Genomic DNA, 21,527 nt, shown 5'->3' on the forward strand with positions numbered 1-21,527 from the left:
GCAAGTACTTCTTCTCGAGTTCCGCTTCTTAGAGACGAATTTGAGATGAAAAGATTGAGACAACACGAACGCACCAACAAGCAGTCCCAAAACGAACAAAGTCTAGCTGGTAATCGAACTTGGCGCCATACGATATAGAAACAATGACAGTGAACACTAGCCTACGAGCTACGGAATTTTTTTCTATAAAATTCATTTGACGTAAGGGATCAAAATGAGAAAACAATGAGAAGTCGTTAGACAATAAATCAGGAAAGTATATGGAAAATCACTGAAAGTTTCAGAGAATTCTAGGAGAACAATAAACTGTGCGTGAGAACACGTGTCCGAAATCGTCATCCACCTAGCAAACAGAGCATCGCTTTCACAGGAGAGAACGCCTTCTACGCAGCAACTAGCTCCATCTTCTCAACTGGGGATCGTCGCAGTCACTCACTCCTCACTGAAAGACAACTGACAAAGCGAGACGTCGCGCCATAAGCCCGTCAGCGTGGAAAGTCACATTCGCTGCCTCTACAGCCCTTCGAAGTTTGTGGCAAAATTTATGGGATCACCCTGTATACAGTTTAGGAGTCCGATAATGCCGTACCTAAGTATATTATTCTACCGGCAAATCAGTTCAGCCAGTGCACAAAAAATGAAACAAATTTGACTGAACTATGAAATCAAGTCCCTTTATACCAAAAAGCAAGCCCTTAATAGGGAGCTATGTGAAGGACACATTAATCTTACGAAAGTTTTGAGTATAACTAACGTTTTCCACAAATTGTTATCAAGGTTGAAAGAGTTGCATACGTAATAAACGAAGAAGTGAATAATAAAATCCACAGAAGGAACTTTGCATTTTTAAAAGTTCAACGAACACCTCAAATGGTAGAAATTAGATCCAGTTTAAAAATACACGTCACTGCTATCCATGACTGATAAACATTTATGATGCTGAGTTATTGTTTCCCTTGTGAAGTTTAGAAACTTGGGGTGATTCGGAAAAGTGTAATTGCAGCTTAGGAAAAAGCGGGTTCAGTAACAGACGGAAAGTGAATGTAAATTCACGTTCCTAAGAAAAACGGCTAGAATTAGGGCCTTGATATTCACAGGACATCTACATTAGTATGACCTGCAGAAACGATGAGCATTTGAACCATGTCGGCCTACGGGTTCAAGATCAACATCGATTTCGCGCCTACCGGGGAAATGCGTCTGCGGCTTTCGTTGTTGCTATTAACAGAAGGAGATTTGTGCGTAAACCGTAACGTCAGAACAGTGAGTTTGAAAGAGGTCGCATTATTGGTATGAAAGAATGTGGTGCATCCATTGGGGAACTAATGCTCGTGTGGGACTTAGTGTTTCGGCAGCCTAATGGGTGTGTCCACAATGGTTTAGGCAAGCGCGTAGAACACGATGATACGGGTCAGGTCGCATCACCGAGACCACCTCCGAGAAGTTCGACACCTTATCCGAATCGCATTGCAGGACAGATCTGCGTACTCCTCGCCTCTGGTGCAACAGTGGAACAATGTACCATATCATTCAGTATCAGGGGTGACAGTCGGTCACCGTTTATAACGGCATGTGTCACGTGCTCGTCGTCCACATCTCCCTCTACCTTTGACTAATGTGCTGAAACGTGCTAGACACCAATGGTGTGTGAAACTACGTCACTGTGACAGGAACGGTATAAGATAGTGTTTTTGGACGAATACTTGTTCCGTTTGTTTGAAAACGCTTTCGGTTCGTCCCAAACAGGGGGAGCGGCATCACAGTGACTGCATTCGCACAAGGCGTACAGAGCAAACTCAAGCCCTTATGATGTGGGACGCTACTGTGTAGATCCACAAATCACAGTTTCTGCGTGTCCACAGCACTTTGACCAGTGCGACCTACGTGAATTACATCCTATGGCCCGTAGCCACACCCTCTCTGAACAACACCCCAGAAGCCATTTTTCTTCAAGACAATACACGACCACGTGTTGCTGCAGGAACACGTGTCTTCTCGGGGGCACAGGATGTCAGACTTTTGTCCCGGCCCTTAAGTCACCAGAAGTGTGGCCAATCAGAAATGTATGGCATATGGTGAAACGACAAGTTCAGCCCTGTGACGCAATCCCAACCACCACAGATGAACTTTGGAACCAGGTGTACGCAGCATGGATGGCTAGACCACAGAACGCCATTCGCGTTTAATACGCTTTGATGCCATTACTCACGGAATAAGTTATCAGAGGCTATAGACTACTGACACTACTTGCCATTAAAACTTCTACACCAAGAAGATATGCAGATGATAAACGGGTATTCATTGGACAAATATATTATACTAGAACTAACATCTGATTACATTTTCACGCACTTTGGGTGCACAGATCCTGAGAAATCAGTACCCAAAACAACCACCTTGATACGCCTGGGCATTGAGTCAAACAGGGCTTGGATGGCGTGTACAGGTACAGCTGCCCATGCAGCTTCAACACGATACCACAGTTCATGAAGAGGAGTGACTGGCGTATTGTGACGAGGCAGTTGCTCGGCCACCATTGACCAGAAGTTTTCAATTGCTGAGAGATTTGGAGAACGTGTTGGTCAGGGCAGCAGTCGAACATTTTCTGTATCCAGAAAGGCCCGTACAGGACCTGCAACATGCGGTCATGCATTATCCTGCTGAAATGTAGGGTCTCGCAGGGATCGAATGAAGGGTAGAGCCACGGGCCGTAACGCTTCTGAAATGTAACGTCCACTGTTCAAAGTGCCGTCAATGCGAACAAGAGGTGACCGAGACATGTAACCAATGGCACACCATATCATAATGCCGGGTGATACGCCAGCATGGCGATGACGAATACACGCTTCCAATGTGCGTTCACAGCGATGTCGCCAAACACGGATGCGACCATCATGATGCTGTAAACAGAACCTGGATTCATCCTAAAAAATGACGGTTGCCATTCGTGCACCCAGGTTCGTCGTTGACTACACCATCGCAGGCGCTCCTGTCTGTGATGCAGCGTCAAGGGTAACCGCAGCCATGGTATCCGAGCTGATAGTCCATGCTGCTGCAAACGTCGTCGAACTGTCCGTGCAGGTGGTTGTTGTCTTGCAAACGTCCTATCTGTTCACTGAGGGATCGAGACGTGGCTGCACGATACGTTACAGCCATGGGGATAAGATGCCTGTCATCTCGACTGCTAGTGATAACGTGGCCGTTGGGATCCAGCACGGCGTTCCGTATTACTCTCCTGAATCCAGCGATTCCATATTCTGCTAACAGTCATTGGATCTCGACCAAGGCGAGCAGGAATGTCGCGATACGATAAACCGCAATCGCGACAGGCTACAATGCGACCTTTATCAAAGTCGGAAACGTGATGGTACGCGTTTCTCCTCCTTACACGAGACATGACAATAACGTTTCACCAGGCAACGCCGGTCAACTGCTGTTTGCGTATGAGAAATCGGTTGGAAACTTTCCTCATGTCAGCACATTGTAGGTGTCGCAACCGGCGCCAAACTTGTGTGAATGCTCTGTAAAGCCAATCATTTGCATATCACAGCATCTTCTTCCTGTCGGTTAAATTTCGCATCTGTAGCACGTCATCTTCGTAGTGTAGCAATTTTAATGGCCAGTAGTGTATTGTGGACATTGGATTATACAGGGTGCTAAGGGTATGAATGAAGATGTTGCAGTAACTGTTACCTTAATATGTACCCACTTCAGTGTGTTAGTTTTTTTCTAGTGTCAGGAGCGAGTACTCACTGGCCGCTCTCGGCGGGGTCGGCGTCGGTGGCGCGCAGCACGCTGTAGGCGAGCGCGGGGGCGGCGGGCAGCCCCCAGCCGAGGCCGGCGAGCACGCGCACCAGCCGCGCCTCGGACACGAAGGCGGCGACGAGCAGCGTGTGCAGGTAGAGGCCCTCGCACAGCATCCACGTGTAGCTGGCCAGCAGCCCGTAGCTCAGCGCCGCCGCCAGCAGCCGGCAGCCCGCGCCGTTGGCGAACACGACGGCGGGCCGCGGCACCACCGCGCCGTACCACGACAGCCACAGCGCGTTGTTGGCCGCGAAGCTCGCGAACAGGTGCGTGTGCAGCGTGTTGCGCGCGCACCGCAGCGACCTGCGGGAGCCGGCCGAGGTTAGCCTCCCCGCCGCAAGGCGGTGTCCAATGTGACACGCTCGTTTTCTGCGATAATCGTAGAAGCTGAAGAGATGATTTAAGATCTATCCCATGGCCGGAACTTGAACGCAGGTATCTTTGTTTACTACACAGGTAGGCTACTCATTACGTCAGCACAGTATTGTAGCTGCATGGACTACCCCGGTCCAGTGTCCTTGCTAACACAAACTTCACTTCTTCAACTTATTTTCCCTTTCTTTGACCGTCGGCTACTGCTGAAGCACTCCGGTATTAGAGTAGCACACTACCACCGTAGCAATCTATTGGAGTAGCACCCTAGCCTAGTAAGCAAGGAAACCCAGGTTTGAAGTCCCAGCCATGACACAAATTTCAACTAATTTCCTCAGCTTCTATTGTTATCGTAGATCAAGATAAGACTCAGAATGTCTCAAGGAAAATTCAGTGATATCAGACCTATAGATCACCTACGCCTAAGTTACAGACAGGATTTCCCCATTATGTCCTACACAAGCGTATTTTCCTTTTATTTACTTACATGTCACGTTCGGTAGGATCAAACTGAGGAGCAAATATTTAAGGTCATGGAACGTGTCAGTACAGGATATTACAACATAAAAGTAATAACAGATAAAAGTAAAATGTCCATGAACCCGAAATATTAAAGCCTGAAGTTGGAGTAAATGCAGTCAACAATACAACAAGAATCAGCTTAATTTTTCAAGGAAATTCTTGACAGAATAGAAGGAGTGACCCATGAGGAAACTCTTCAGTTTGGATTTGAAAGCGCGTGGATTACTGCTAAGATTTTTTTAATTCTATCGGTAGCTCATTGAAAATGGATGCAGCAGTATACTGTACACTTTTCTACATAAGAGTTAACGAAGTCCGATCAAAATGCAGCTTTGATTTCTGTCGAGTATTAACTGAGTGGAAGCTGCTTAATCTTGGGAATAATCTAATATTTTTGACAAGAAATGACAGTAAGGAATTTATATATTGAGAGCTCATCGTCAAAATACCAAGACTCGTGAACAGGGGTCGAAAAGAGGTTTGTGGACTTACACATTTATTGCCCGAACCACCCGTTTCTGAGTAAAAAACATCATTTTAGAAGATCTGTCCCAGAATATAATACCATAAGACATAAGCGAATGGAAATAAGCAATGTAGACTAATTTTCATGTTGAACTATCGCTCACTTCAGATACCTTTCGAATAGCGAATATCACAGCATTAAGTCTTTGAACAAGATCCTGAACGTGAGCTTTCCAAGACAGTTTACCACCTAAACATCTAGAAATTTGAACAGTTCAGTTTCACTAATCATATGCCCATTCTGTGAAATTACAATGTCAAATTTTGTTGAATTGTGTGTTAGAAACTGTAAAAACTAAGTCTTACTGTGATTTAGCGTTAGTTTATTTTCCACAAGCCATGAACTCAGGTCATGAACGGCACTATTTGAAACCGAGCCAACGTTGCACACAACATCCTTTACTACCAAGCTAATGTCATCAGCAAACAGGAATATTTTAGAGTTACTCATAATAATAGAGCCCATGCCATTTATATAAATAAGAAACAGGAGTTACCTCAACACTGATCCCTGGGGCACCTCCCCTCCCCCGACCCCATTTGAATGTACCACACTCAGACAACACATCACAACCATTCTCAACAATGTGAATAATGACCTTTTGTTTTCTGTCCCTAAAGTATGAGGTGAACCAATCGTGAGGTACACCCTGTATACCGGAATAGTCCGTTTTCTGAAGCAACATTTTGTGATCAACACGATCAAACACCTTAGCTAAATTGAAAACTGTGCCTAGCGTTCTAAACCTTTTGTTTAGCCCATACAGTACCTCACAAAGAAAAGAGAATATTGCTTTTTCAGTTTTTAAGGGACTTCTAAAGCCGAACTATGCATTTGGTAGCAAATCGTGTGATATAAAACGATCAATTACCCTTGCTAGGCACTCCATCATAACCATGAGAGCCCTTAGCCTTCAGCGATTTAATTATTGACTCAATGTCTCCCTTGTCTGTATCACAGAGGAGTATTTCAGACATCAATCTCGGAAAGCCATTTGCCCAGAGAGTTATATGATTCTCTGTAGAAGCTAAATTTTTATTTAATTCACCAGCAAAGCTCAGAAAATGATTGTTAAATTGTACGAACTGACTTTATATCGTCGACCTTGTCCTGCTGACCTTACACTCCCTTCGCAACTGGATATATAGTTTTAATTTTATGAGAATAGTTCTAACATTTTGATATAATTCCCGCTTTGTCCTACATCATACCTTTTCTCCCACTAGTCAGCCACACTGGCTGTCTATTACTGCTAGTACCTGCTTAGAGCGTTCTAATGGAAAGAAACTGTCAAGAGCGTGAGAAATGTGTTAAGGAAAGCATTATATTTATCATCTATGTTATCGGCATTATATTTATCATCTATGTTATCGGCATTATAAACATCCTGTCACTCTTATTCCTTGACGAGTTTCAAAAACTCTCTACTGCTGTTGGATTAACTTTCCTACATAGTTTATAATTACGTGTGACATTTGTCTGAGTACAAAAGCCTTTTAGTGTTAAAATTTGTGCATCATGGTCTGAAAGGCCATTCACGCGTTTACTAACAGAATGCCCGTCTAGTAATGAAGAATGAATAAAAATATTGTCTATGTCTGTGCGACTGTTCCCCTGCAACCTAGTTGAAAAAAAATCACAGTCTTCATCAGACCATATGAATTTAGGAGAGCTACCAACATCCTTTTTCTTACACCATCATACACAAATTTTTTATTGAAGTCACCACATATAACTAATTTCTGGTGCTTCCTATAAAGTGGATGAAGAGCCCTCTCTAGCTTGAGCAGAAATGCTCTGAAGTCGCAGTTATTGGAGCTATAAACAACAATTAGTAGTTTCATTAAATTCAACTGCCCCTGTTCCAATACCAGAGAGCCTTGCCAATAGTGACGATTACAGGAGGGGAAAATAAGACGAAGATGTGAACTGAACTTTGTGTAAGGGTGGGGGGATGGCCAGGGTAGTTTGTGCAGTTGTGTTAGCCCTCCTGCTGTGGTGGTGTAATAGCTAGCGTACCTGTCTAGTAGGTAAGGGCACCCAGGTACAAGTCCTGGCCATGGAACAAGTTTTAATCCATTTCTTCAGCTTTTATAATTATCACAGATAAAGATGAGACTGAAAATGTCTCAAGGAAAATTCAATTATATCTGATATACCGTTTTTGTTTGCACAGAAAACACTGCTGGCGTGCACTAATGTGTGTTGTGTATTTCATCCAAATGAAACTGATTTATATGGGGAAAAACATCTTTTTAGTCAAGTGTCGTATACGACACGGCCTTGTGACTTCTCCTAACATTCCACCTTGAGACAGGAGTAGGTCTGAGTGGAAGGAAAGTTGCAATTTCGGCTGTGATCTGTGGCAGCATCTAGTGACTGATTCGTATGAATTAGTCAGAAAGGTTTGCATATGTGGTGCCTTCATCTGTTAATGGACGATGCAAGCGAGTCAGTCTACTTACTATGCGCCTTTGTTTCTCCCATGGTGGTGATGGACTGATCTTCATTGTAGCTTTAGGACAAGGTTATGTTGCAATTTGACAGTTTCTTCATTCACTAGCAGCTATACAAGTAAGAATTCTTTCCCAGTGCTTTGTGTTTTCATGGGTTGAGGTTAGGATGGCATATAAAAACACAACTTATATCTATTTCTATATCCATATTCATTATAAAAATGGATGTATGTATATGTGTGTGCATATGTGTACGCTCCACATCTTCTAAACCACATGAGCGATTTCAACTAAACTTGTTACACATATCACTTAATCTGAGGCAACAATAGCTACAACCTACCTGTTCAAACGTGTGTGTGAAATCTTATGGGACTTAACTGCTAAGGTCATCAGTCCCTAAGCTTACACACAACCTAAATTATCCTAAGGACAAACACACACACCCATGCCCGAGGGAGAACCTACCTGTCATACATCAGGAGACATGACCTCATAAACAATGAGATGCGTGAAAGATTGCCACATCGTGCATGAAATTTATTACTTCTTTGCCACTAACTCTATTCGCAACATATTTCTCAGACAGTACCCACATATGCCGCTGAGTGTACCTACACAAATACATCATTGTACTAGACTTATTCGCCAGACATAGTTTATCATATGTGACATCATTAACACTGATCTCGTGAAAAAATGCCGCATCATGAGTGAAGTTTTAATACAATCATTCTTCACTACTAAGACAGTCCCACAGTCGTGTCAGATTTCGGCAGCGCTATTGACATCCTTCAAATGCGAAGCGAAAAAGGCTGTACGTGGAAACCATAGCCATCTATAGAGCTATGAAGAGGTGTTGGCAGAGATACGTTAACAAAATCTCGTTGTGGACAAGCGGATCAGCTTTATTTATACATTTGCACATTATGTATATTTCTATGTACGATTGATTCATAACGTCAAAGGTGTTTCTTGAATACATGGAAATAATTTTTTTTTCGATATTACAGAGCTCATATTTTGTTTTGTTTTCGTTTCTGATAGAAAAATGGCAAAATGAATACACAGGAAATGCCTCGTTTTTCAGCCAGTTGGACCCTGTACCACGTCGTTTATACTTCTGTTTTGTTGCACTGCGTTCTCCTTCCTGAAAGCTTGCCCACGATAGCGTACACGTACACAATTTTGTCAATGTTTTCCATATCTTGGGTAATCACTCATCATTTGTCGCTGTCAACTCCTATCCAGTATTTCGCCTGTTTTTCTTAAACTTTAATTGTCACTGAATGCCAATTTTATGATTTGTATAAGTAGACCCACTTCTTACCTACATTTCCAAACCTTACATATGACAGTAACAAAAGCCATCAGCTGGGGTTGCATTACATATTTGTGTCTCCATTATTTTATAAATTGTGATTACTTATATAGTTGATAGAAACTGGTTTTTGTCTACCGTCAAGGTTCTTAAGAACAATTATAGCCTCAAAATGAGTGATAATCATATATATAACATATCTTAAATAAAAAAAACAATAGTGGAAAGCCACCCTGTCCAAGAGATAACTTTACACGGACATAAACTTTGCAAGGTATTCGGCAGCATTGGCTAGTATTTGGTAACTTTACATATCTCTGGAAATTTTAAATGGAAATAAAACAGACATCTGAATTGCCCTAACACTTTTCACAGCTTTTTTGAGTTGTCGGAACACATTACAAGAATAAATGCAACATGGTGAGTAATTAAAACTTTACGTTTTTATGAAGTAAACTGAAAACGATATTTCCGCTGTGTTCGGAGTAAAAGCTTCTCACTCCCCACTTTTTTAGCACTTCCAGAGTGGCGTGGGGCACCATGAAACCTTATTCCATTTCAGCGAATATTGACTATTAACGTAAATGACTATAGATGTTCTTTCAACATCAGAGACCCTCTTCGTAATACCCTAGGTTCATCAAGTAATCCAGGATGTCCAGATAATTGAGTTCAGAGATATTCTCAACAACAGTCCATACAAACATGTATGTTGAGACACCTGTCATCTTCACGGACTTAAAGTGTCTCTCATATCATGATATCACTTTGTCTATTTTGTCCAATAACGTTTTTAGTATTTTCTTTTCATTTCTGCTTTTGTCTGCATGCACCAGCCTTTGCAAAGTAACCCCAACCCAAACGTGAGTCTTATACATTGGGTTACGTTTGGCCTGCTAGTAACATGCCTCCACAACAAAAAAGACTTTCGCCTACACTTCCCACTTCTCGTGGCCTTATTGAAACATATTTCACACAAAGAATAGCAACTACTAGAGCATAACTGTGACATAGCAATACAAGTTTTTAGGCAATGAAAAATAGAGATCGTGACGTACCGTCGAATGAAGTAAGAACAACACAGTCACGACTTTTCAAACAATAAAGTTAACTATCACTTATCTAATCGGCGATTTAACTCAGAATCTCCTAAAACCAGACAAATGCAGCGCTCAATAGAACTTAGTGGGAAGAGTGTAAAGTGACCTAAGCTGTGGAAAGTAACTCCGGTTGATGGTACTGTCTGTTAATAGCCTGTGGTTCTATTATTAAGTCTTGCGGCAGAATTCACCTGTGTTCTGTCCGTAGACTGTGTCTGTCATGTGGCAAAAAATAACTGAGACCGATGCCTAAAGCCCGTTCTACATGAGCGACATTATGTTCAAAGTCAATTATTCGTTGTCTGTGCGCATCATGTGCTTGGGTGTAAATCAGTCGCCAACCACGTTGTGAATGAGGCAGTGACGTCAGCGATCAACTGACTTTGCCGAGTGTGGGGATTTGAGAGCTCAAATACGTTACATAGTGCGCATGCGCAGACACAGGGGACTGTTAACTTCGAAAGTAAACCTATTCTCACTCAACTCTCTCGTATTATAGAAAAGGATTAGGTGCTTTTGTGTCTTCTCAGTCTCTGTTCTTTTATTTGCTTTGGTTTCATGACTCATTGCACAGGTTGCAAGAGAATGTGCCATTTTTTCCTACAACTCTTCTCCCGCAAGAGAGAGAAGATATCAGAAAACATAAAGGTATTTTCGTTTTACAATACCCGAACATAAATCTGTTTGACGAGATAAATCTGCCACACGAGATGTTCGCAAATCTTTATTTTCCAAAGAGAAAATTCTACTTGTTTAGAAGTGTTTCGCATACACGCTTCCTGCTACATTAGTTACCCCGACTGCGCAAAATTTACGGTCCTACCTTTGACGAGAACGTCCACTATAGGCTTTGCATTGGTCGTTTAGAAATTCTGCAACTGTTGCTTTTTCCTTCATTTAGTTACTATATGAAGATGATTTCATAACTTCGGTGGTCCCTCATAATCTCACATTCAGCAATCGGGTGCAAAACTGCTACTTACTTGGCATCCGTCCATGCTCGAAGGATGATGGTGTGCGGTACTTGGTTCAGAGTCTGCAACGTCTGCTGTGGCTGAAGACTCGCACTCGAGAGCGGCAGTCCCTTCTGCAGTTAGGGAACGTGAAAATTTAGGGACTTTGACCAGAAACTGCCCTCCCTTTCCGTTTTGTCCTCTTCCTGATTTGTTCTTATGCGCGTTCGTCCTCTGCAAGGCTGACCTCATTTCGCGGTCATCAGCAGTACTTTCCTAGCGGCTTGGATTAATACTGGCCTTGGTCAAGTCTCTCTTGCAGACGTCCTCAAAGCGAAGGTGTGGCCTTCCCACTGGCCTCACACCCTCTTGAAGTTCTCCCCTTACGGCAGTTTCTCCAGTATTCACTCAGGCTCCATGCACCTTATATGTTCCAGCAATCTTAATCTTAGACGCAGGTGGCTCAGTTGTGCATTAATGCTAGTTGTGTGTGCGAGCTGTAAGACTCTGGTGTTGGGTACTCTATCTCTCCAAGAGATATGAATGACCTCTGCTACCGAGCGCTACTGGTTTCGAATCCGCACCAGATGGCATGGAACTCGGTGACCACTAGAGGTCTCTGCAACAGTCGCTCCGTAAGCCGTGGCTGCCCGCGCTCCTGGCCCCGAGTCCTACGACAGGGCGCCACTGAGGAGCACGTGGTCCCAGCGGCCAATAGCGGCATACCCTGTCATTTATTTAGGCGGCTCCCTCTCGCTCATAGCACACTGGACTCGCATTCGGGAGGACGACGGTTCAATCCCGCGTCCGGCCATCCTGATTTAGGTTCTCCGTGATTTCCCTAAATCACTCCAGGCAAATGCCGGGATGGTTCCTTTGAAAGGGCACGGCCGACTGCCTTCTCCGTCCTTCCCTAATCCGATGAGACCGATGACCCCACTGTTTGGTCTCTTCCCCCAAACCAACCAACCAACCAACCTCTCGCTCAGCAAGGCAGTCCGGTATTTGCATTGAGTCAGTTGATATCTCGCTTACAGACATCGTGTTTACGTTGCATGTGCTTACTTCCCGTTTACGAGTGGACGTTGTTTTGTTTTCGTGAGGTTATCTCTTGTGGCCCCATTGCTTAGTACTTTGTTGTTGATCTCGGTGTCTTGCTCAGTTGTCTGTCGTCGTGCTTGTCCTTCCATTCCCGTTCGTCCGTCTTGTTTGTTTGCGGGCCGCTCCCGTTCGGTCCCGCCATGTTTTCGTTAGCGACAACCCCGCGACCGTTGCTGTCGCGGTTACAACATGACCCTCGGAAGACAGTGAAGGTGATAGCTGTTCAGTCGATATTCGTGCTTAGGAACAGTTTTCCACATCTCACAGCTATAGAGAAGGGTGTGATAACACAAGGGTTGTTTATTTGTAATTTACTTTTTATTGTGAGCATATCATTGTTCCATACTGTGTTTTTCAATCTAGCCATGATGAATGACGCTTTTGTAATTGTTTTAGTAATCTCATTGTTCACAGGCAAGTTGCTACATATCGTAGATATCCCAAATAGATAAAGTCATCAGCTACCTGGAAAGAACTGCTCTGAATGTTGAAGGATGGATGGTTTGTGGTGCCCTGTGCCATGATCATAGTCTGTTGGAGGGTGATGGTATGACCAAATTTTTCACATGAATGTCATAATTTGTTAATTAAATTCTGTAGTTCATGTTATGTGTTTGTTGCTAGAGCTCCAGAGTGTGAGTATAACTACTGACCTTGAGGCGGGCCGGCCGAAGTGGCCGTGCGGTTAAAGGCGCTGCAGTCTGGAACCGCAAGACCGCTACGGTCGCAGGTTCGAATCCTGCCTCGGGCATGGATGTTTGTGATGTCCTTAGGTTAGTTAGGTTTAAGTACTTCTAAGTTGTAGGGGACTGATGACCTCAGCTGTTAAGCCCTATAATGCTCAGAACTATTTGGACCATTTTTTCTGCTTACTAAATCAAACGCCTTAACAACGTCAATAAAAGCTCACGACACTTCTCCAGCAGCTGTCGTAGAGAGAAGATCATGTCCATGGCTGATCGGCCATGTTTCAAGCTATACTGAGATTCTGGGTTGATTCTGGAAGCTAGGATTTCTAATCGCATTGAGATGAGTTTTGCATAAACGATCCGGCTACGCTTAGCATTGAAATCCCTCTATAACTGTTGCAGTCACTCTGTCCCCTTTCTACTCTTCGAATGCCCCATCATGAGTGGGACGTAACCTTCTTCCCATCTGGTTGCACTAAGTGAGTATAAGTGATTAAGAAGGAAAGACTTACACCTAATAACCTCTACAGGTGTCTCCGCCTGGTGCCTTTGAAATGGTCTACTGCGCTACTGAATTATTCTACAGTAGACAATTCTCCTAGTTCTTCCATAATTGGCATTTGTTTGATGACGCCAAGTGCATCCCCACTAACTTTATTTCAGCTGCATACAATTGGAGGTAGTGTTCTACCAAGCGATCCACTTGCTTGCCTTCGTCAATTACGACTTCACCTGTCTTGAACTTCAGAGGAACTGTTCTCCTAACAGTTGGACTAATTTATTTCTTAATACCACGATCCATTGCGAACACAAGTTCGCAAAATCGGCCGCTTTCTCTATACTTGCGACTAAATTCAGCTAGTAGTTATTTCACATCTCCTGGCTGTTTGCTGTGCCCTGTTCTCTGCAGCTAGCAATTCATCCCGATGTAATGTTGCCAGAATGAGATTTTTCACTCTGCAGCAGAGTGTACGCTGGCAGATTAAAACTGTGTGCCGGACCGAGCCTCGAACTCGGGACCTTTGCCTTACGCAATATCCTTTCTCTCAGGAATGCTAGAAGGTTCGCAGGAGAGGTTCTGTAAAGTTTGGAAGGTAGGAGACGAGATACCGGCAGAAGTAAAGCTTTGAGGACGAGGCGTGAGTCGTGCTTGGGGAGCTCAGTTGGTAGAGCACTTGCCCGCGAAAGGCAAAGGTCCCGAGTTTGAGCCTCGGTCCGGCACAGAGTTTTAACCTGCCAAGAAGTTTCCGATGTAATGTTACTTAAAATCCGTCTTGATTGTAAAAATGTTAATTCGTATGACTGGTTTCGGTCCATCTAAAACCATCTTCAGATCTGCAATTTCGATTACATGAGTAACCCGTCCACACATAGCAACCTTGACATATTGTCTTCCATTTGGGTTTCATTTGCATGCAAGCAAAGCTTTCCGTTTAGCTTCAATCACTGGTTCCATCTATTCCAAGTTTTGCTCGTACCAGTTCTTGTTTCTGTTTTCTGATATTCCATTGTGCAATAATACCAAGTTGTAGATGGTTCCAGAAAGCTGGCTTATTTATTATCAGTGTTCTTTTCCGCCTGTACGTTTCCTGGTAGAACACTTTTAAAATTACTGGCAAATTCCTGTTTTCGTTGTGAGTCATGAATAAGATGTGTGTTGATTCGAGGATAAATTCCCGGGTTGACTTGGCGATATTTCTTTGGGTTTAGAATCATTGTGCATGCCACCAGCGCGTGGCAGTTCTGCAATCATGGCATCATGCCAATAGGAGATTTTTGAGATCTGTACACCTAGCTATGACAAAATCAATTTGATGCCAACGTTGAGAACGGTTGTGTCTCCAGGTCACGTTGTGTCGATCCTTAAGTTGAAAATACGTGTTTGTAATGCACAGCCGATAAAAGCAACAGACTTCCAGCAGTCCCTAGCCATTTTCATTCATTGTTTAGTCCATAATGACCCAAGTAAGTCGACCACCTGTCATTATATCCAAGTCGAGCATGAAAGCCCCGTAGAATACACAGTGACTCGGAGCCAGGTACTGTGGCTATCCTATCGCTGAGTAAATAAAAAACAGTATCTTCCAGGATGGGTGATAAAGTTGGAGCGTACACATTCAAGTAGTGGATAGCACCACTAGAGCACATCTGTGAAGTAAGGAACAGCTCTGTTCCACCAGATGGTGGCACAAAACAGTTCAGGAGAGTGTTTTTAACCGCGAACACTACGCCGTGAAGTCTTGGCTCGTCTCGAGACTTCCCTCCTAGAAGAACGTCTAGTAAGCCTCTCCATAGAGCCCGTATCTGAAAGCTGCAATTCCTGCATTTCTACAATGTCCAGATTCAAGCGATCGAGATCTCTCTCAATTACAGCGTCTTACGAATGAAATCACGATGGACACATGGTCCTAACATGCCACGTGGCAGTACGAAATTGTGATTTCTTCATTATTTCCTTTTTGTTTTTACTAAGTTTACCACATCACTCCGCTTGTTGTTGTTGTTGTTGTGGTCTTCAGTCCCGAGACTGGTTTGATGCAGCTCGCCATGCTACTCTATCCTGTGCAAGTTTCTTCATCTCCCAGTACCTACTGCAACCTACATCCTTTTAAATCCGCTTATCGAAGTTTATTTCTAACCTTCATGCACTCTATGAAGCACGCTTGTAGTGGTGGGACATCACCATACTGACTGGGAGTTGCCCATCTTGAGGAGGGCGCTAGCTATCCAATGGCATTTAGTTACCTCCCACACCCTCGGAAGTGGATCCTGGCACTCGAGTATTACGGCAATCAGACAGAGCTTATAGCCGGTAACTTCCTCCTCCCGTGTTGTACCGACGTCCTCAGACGTCACTGAAATGTCCTCTGCTGGATGCTAAATACATGAGTGGTAAATGAAAGACACGTGAGTCGCCCAGTCATCACGGTCTCCCATTCGACCTAAGGCTTGCAGGAACTGGCGGGGGGGCACGAAGTACGCCTTCCAGCCGCCTTTGAGGTCCCACTCCATACTTTCTTTCAGGGTTTTCCCCCTTAGCCTTCATTCCACTACAGGGCAGGAGTGTGTAAGGCCGTTAGAGGTAAGAGGAGGAGAAGTAATGGAAACTGAGGAGAGAGTAGGGAATAGGATATGTAGGATATAAGATAGGTCGCCGTAAGACACACTTCGTCTGCCTCCTCTCTTGATACCCGCCCAGCTAGGTTAAACCTGTCAGTATGCACGTTACCGCCGGTATAGTTCTCAGCTTCTTCGGAGCACACAAACTCTTCCGCCAACACGAACAGTTCTACAATAAGGTCCTACACACTACACAGATTTCGCAACACGAAACTCTTGCACTGACATATAAAGGGAAACTGGCCACCAGGGTTGTTGCAGTAGACTGAGTTGCCACGATTAGTCGATTCATATACGAAACTCGATCATGCAAAAGGCTCCTAAACTCTGAATGTGCATATTGACTACCATACCCCTATTTCCTCAACTGTCTGCTCAGTCATTACGGTTCTTCGCACTTATCTTCAATTGTAATGCTACTGTCTCAGCAGCTAAGCAGAAATACTCGTTCACAACACAATGAATCATCTCTATGCCGCAACACAACATAGAAATCACCTCAAAATCGTCCACTGTATCCGCATCCTGGCTTTGGAAGGATCTTCCTCAGAACCTCAAACATTACACTTCCTTATAACATAAAAATACCTTTACTAGTCCACCTTCTACCACACTGGCTATATAATTGGCTGCAATTCACTCTAGTCGACACCATCCGCTCCTCATCTTTTTCTCTCCTTTTGTCTATAAAGTCCTTTGTTCAGTCTGCTTTCCATCAACGGGTTTTTTCATTGTCATTACAACCTTTGCCTCTGTCATTGGCGCTTCCGATTTTGACAATATCCAACGTGGCTCCAAAAGAACTAAAGTAATTAAAATTATTGTTATTCTGAATATCCTTATTGCCGTTATTGGCTCTGAGCACTATGGGACTCAACTGCTGTGGTCATCAATCCCCTAGAACTTAGAACTAATTAAACCTAACTAACCTAAGGACATCACACATATCCATGCCCGAGGCAGGATTCGAACCTGCGACCGTAGCAGCAGCGCGGCTCCGGACTGGAGCGCCTAGAAACGCAGGACCACCGCGGCCGACATTGCTGTTATTACCATACATATTATAAACTGTTATTGGTTTTGATTTAAATCACAATTCTCTCAGTATCTCAGATCAACACGAGCCACAAGCGTGAATGAAAATACATAGTGTTAGATAACCACCTTTTGGTTATGACTTAGAATTTGGTCCGTTATAAGAGAGAAACAGAAGGCTGTAATATGACGACATTAAGTAAAGCATTTAATGAACAAACTGGGATGCGGTACAGGAACATCTATGTGCAGTTAATGAGGTATTCGTCCTAGACATGTACGTGAGTCTGACGCAAAAAGAAGGATATTGTTTCCATTACTGATGAACAACAAGGATTCTAACTGTACATCTTTCTCTTTTAGTTTAGTACGTAACGAACTGAGAAATCGGTGTTCTGATTGTTTTGATACGGCCCCCACGAATTTCTCTACTGTGTCAAACTTTTCATGTCAGAGTAATATATTATCACATAAAATTACTACTTAATTGTATCTATTATAACTAGCAATTGTAACAATACTTCCCTCAATTATACTCTGGACGTATTCCAATCTCTGTCTTCCTCTTCAGTTTGTACAATCTACAGCTCCCTCTAGTACAACGTAAGTTATTCCCTCATTTTTTAACGGATTTCCTTTCATCCTGTGCATTCTTCTTGTCAGTGTTTTCAATAGATTACTTTCATCGACGATGCTGCGGAGAATATCTCAATCCCTTGACTAAGCAGTCCACCCAATATTCATAATTCTTCTGCAGCACCACATCTCAGATGCTGCGATTCTGTTCTGTTCCTCCTGTTCAAGTTTCCCCACATTCCATGTTTAGCTACCAAACACTGCTGTGCTCCGAACGTACATTCTCAGAAGTTCCTTCCTCTCATTACGGCCTATGTTTGATCTTAATAGACTTCTCCTCGCCGGGAATTCCCTTTTGCCAGTGCTAGTCTATTTTTTATGTACTCCTAGCTCTGTTCATGTTGGGTTATTTTGCAGCCTAGGTAGCAAAATCCCTGTATTCCGTCTACTTCGTGATCCCAATTCTGGTGTTAACTTTCTTGCTGGTCTCATATCTGCTAATTTTCATAACTTTCGATTCATATTCTATACTCATTAGACTATTCATGCCATTTGACTGATCCTGTAACATGCCTTCAGTTTCACTGAGGATAGCAACGCCATCAGCATATCCTATCACTGGCATCCTTTCTTCTTTAATTTTAATCCCACAATTGAATGTTTCCTCTATTTCCGTTATTATTTACGAAAGGCTACATCCTTCTCTTACGCCCTTCTTAATCAGAGAACTTCGTTCTTGGTTTTGTAGTCTTATTCCTCCCTGTTGATTTTTGTACATGCGACAAATCCAATGAAATTTCCTGATTTTTCTTCAGTCTTGATTCCATTAGTGTAGAGGCCTCCCATAAATGCAGAGAAATCTGGACCTCACACGGCGTGGGATCAGCGTGACTAACGCGTCAGACAGGGCTCACCCCACGGAACACGATAGTTGGAGGAATGGGAAAAAGACAGTGTGCGTCAATCAGCGAGCAGTTGCGGTCCTTGTGGATGTGTCCGTCATTACAACATGGCCCAGGTATGTTTACATGGGGAAATCTTGTGGACACGAAAGAAGATGAACTGTGACGAGTGCAGCTCAGGGGTAGGGAACTTCTCCCAGCAATGTTCCAAGCGCATGGGGAGCATTCGGAACGACAGGCTCTGCAGCTCGATGCAGAGGGAGTGGTCGACCACGTTCTACTACAGCAGCAGATGATGGCTACACAGGGCGAGATGCAGGGAGAATTCCTAACCAAACAGCAGGCGCGATTGCAACCACATCTAACAGGACCGCAAGGCGCGCAGTCTCATGCTCGACATTGGTACGACGAGTGCAAGGGGGTAGTCTCTTTGCCCGACGACCTTTACGCTGTGCTTCACTGGCACTCGCAAGTCGGGGGCATCGTTTTCGATGCCGCCAGGAGCACTGCATCAACGAGGAATGGGGTCGCGTGGCCTTCACGGCAGAGAGTAGTTTCAGTCTGAGTAGTGGCTCTGGACGCACACTCATATGGCAGGAGCTAGGAACTCGTAATGCACCCAGGAACACTGCCGAACATGTTCCTTTTGGTGGTACCGGTGTTGTGGTGTGGAAAAGCATATTGTTGCATGGGCGCTCTGACCTTCAAATATTTGAATATGGTACACTAGCTGATCAACGCTATTGTGACATGTGCGCCTTTTAAGAAATGCTACCGTCCCTGCCTACATTTTTTTTTGGGTGACAATACATTACTGCAATAAACAGATCGGATGGGGGAGCTCTGGGAACGACAGGATAGTCAGCGAGAGGACTCGCCTGCCCTTTGTCCCAGACATAAATCCGTGGCGAATGTGTGGAATGCGTATTTCGGCACTCCCACATGCACCAGCGACCATCCAGCTGCCGCCAAGCGAGCTGGAGGAGGACTGGAACGTCCTGCCGAAAGAACTCCCTGACAACCACGTCGCCAGCGTGGAAGCACGTTGCAGGCGGCACACTATTACGAACCAGTTCTCGCATTTTGTAATGCTCAGGTGACCACAATAAATCACCGTGACTTCAGTATAATTTCCGTCTTTGAATAAAAGTGTCGTTTCTGTTCGTCTCATTCCGAACTTCCTTCAGTTATCTGGTGAACTATACTGCAGCAGTTCTTTCTATGTATCGCCCAGGTTTCATTAACCTATGTCACTTGACGGTGGCACATCAGATTAAACTTACTTACGGCCATAAGTTTTGTACACCAGCGAATAATGCATTGCCAGAACTACACTGTCGAGTGGAATTAATATGACCGACTGTTTGAAGCTTGAATAGCCACCTTTTGCAGCACAGACTGCTGCGAATCGTGCAGAAAGAGAGACAGTGAGATTCTCGAAGGTAGCGGCAGGGCCGTGGAGTCCTGCCGACTCCAGTGTTGTGGCCAGCTGTGGCAGGTCTCTCGGCTTAGGGCCTATGGAACGAACAGCATAATCGAGTTGGTCCCACAGATTCTCGACTGATTTTGAAGGCTGTGAGTTTGGTTACCAAGGGAGGACGGTAAACTCGTCATGGTGTTCTTCGAACCAGGCGCGGACACTGCGACCTGTGTGACGCGTTGCGTTGGGCTGGTTACTAAGAGAGTGGATCCTTCATTAGGGCATGCTGTCTAACGTAAGCCAACACATACGGACCTTTACCTGCAAGCGTCGAGTTGTCGCCATCCTGCACAAACTACCGGCGTCTTTAGAACGTTGGTGCACCGGGCTCATGCTGTTTCTGATGGAGACAGCCTTACAAAGGAGCTGGAACATTTAGAGTCGGTGTTCAGAGGTAATGGTTACTCTCCACATCAGATTAGAACAGCGCTAAGAAGAAGAAACGTGACCACCTACAAAATCAAGAAGGAGCTATTTATATGCAGGGCATTCCTTCCATACGTAGGAAACCTTTAAAATAGGCAGGATTCTAAGGAAACATCACGTTAAAGTGATCTCCGGCCACCGGTGAAGATTAGCACCCTTCTCGGTTCAGTAAAGGAAGATATGGGTCTGCGGAAGGCCGGGATCTATAAAATTCCTTGCCAGTGTGGCAAAGCTTACACCGGTCAGACGCCACGCCCAGTACATGAAAGGTGCGTTGAACACGAACGCCACACTCGCCTTTCGCAGCCCAGTATGTCAGCCGTAGCTGAGCACCGTATTACCACAGTACACGCTATGGATTTTTCTGCCACGAAAATCCTGGCCCCAGCGAAAAGTTTCTGGGATTCAGTAATTAAAGAATCTGTGGAGATACGCCTAGCGCAAAGTCTTATAAATCGTGATGGCGGTTTTCAACTGAACACGGCTTGGGACCCGGTGATCTCTCTAATTTCCTCTGAGAGAAGACTTTTATTCATAATGACACGTCTGGCGACATCTGACGTCTGTTTTTAGCGACGCGGGCGTGCATTCCGGCAGAGGGCGGACATGTAGTTTTCACCTTTACGCATGCGCCTGCGCGCCACAGATAGAACAGTAGCTCCAGAGGGCGCTGATTTCCATAGAGGACGCTCCTGTGCCGGAGGCCAATGCGCATGCGTTTTCGCACCAATTTTTTGCTATAAAGTTGACTCCGGGAACTTGCAGTCTCCAGTGACGGACACTCACCTGAAGATTACGGGACGATTTCCAGCCGAAATATCGTGGCAAGAAGTCAACATGAGCGGGCTGCAATCCCGAAATCTCATAGAACATTCAATACACCGGCAAAACTTCAAGAATCACGAAAAACAAATTGTTTGGAGGGGTGAGCATGACCCCTAAGGGTCATACACTGTCCCTTCTGAAATGACAAGATGATGCAGAGAATGTCACGAAAACATACCTCAGACCATAAAGCTCCCTTCTACAGCCTCTACCATTCCAATGATTTTTGCAGGGTGTTACCTTTCAGACGCTTCATGCTCGATTGATCATAAAATATGATTCGTCTGGAAAGGTGATCTTTCGTCTCTCAACGGATGTG

General features: G+C 44.3%; 1 protein-coding gene across 1 annotated transcript in view; it reads right to left on the reverse strand.

Annotated features, from left to right (window-relative positions):
* The window catches only part of LOC126474840 (calcitonin gene-related peptide type 1 receptor-like), an 820,928-nt gene that overhangs the window by 88,298 nt on the left and 711,103 nt on the right, over positions 1–21,527 (reverse strand). Inside the window, exon 7 of the mRNA XM_050102318.1 lies at positions 3,754–4,107. Coding sequence (XP_049958275.1) covers positions 3,754–4,107 — 354 coding nt within the window. The remainder of the gene's footprint in view (positions 1–3,753; positions 4,108–21,527) is intronic.

The sequence above is a fragment of the Schistocerca serialis genome, chromosome 4, assembly GCF_023864345.2.
Source record: "Schistocerca serialis cubense isolate TAMUIC-IGC-003099 chromosome 4, iqSchSeri2.2, whole genome shotgun sequence".
NCBI lineage: Eukaryota > Metazoa > Arthropoda > Insecta > Orthoptera > Acrididae > Schistocerca > Schistocerca serialis.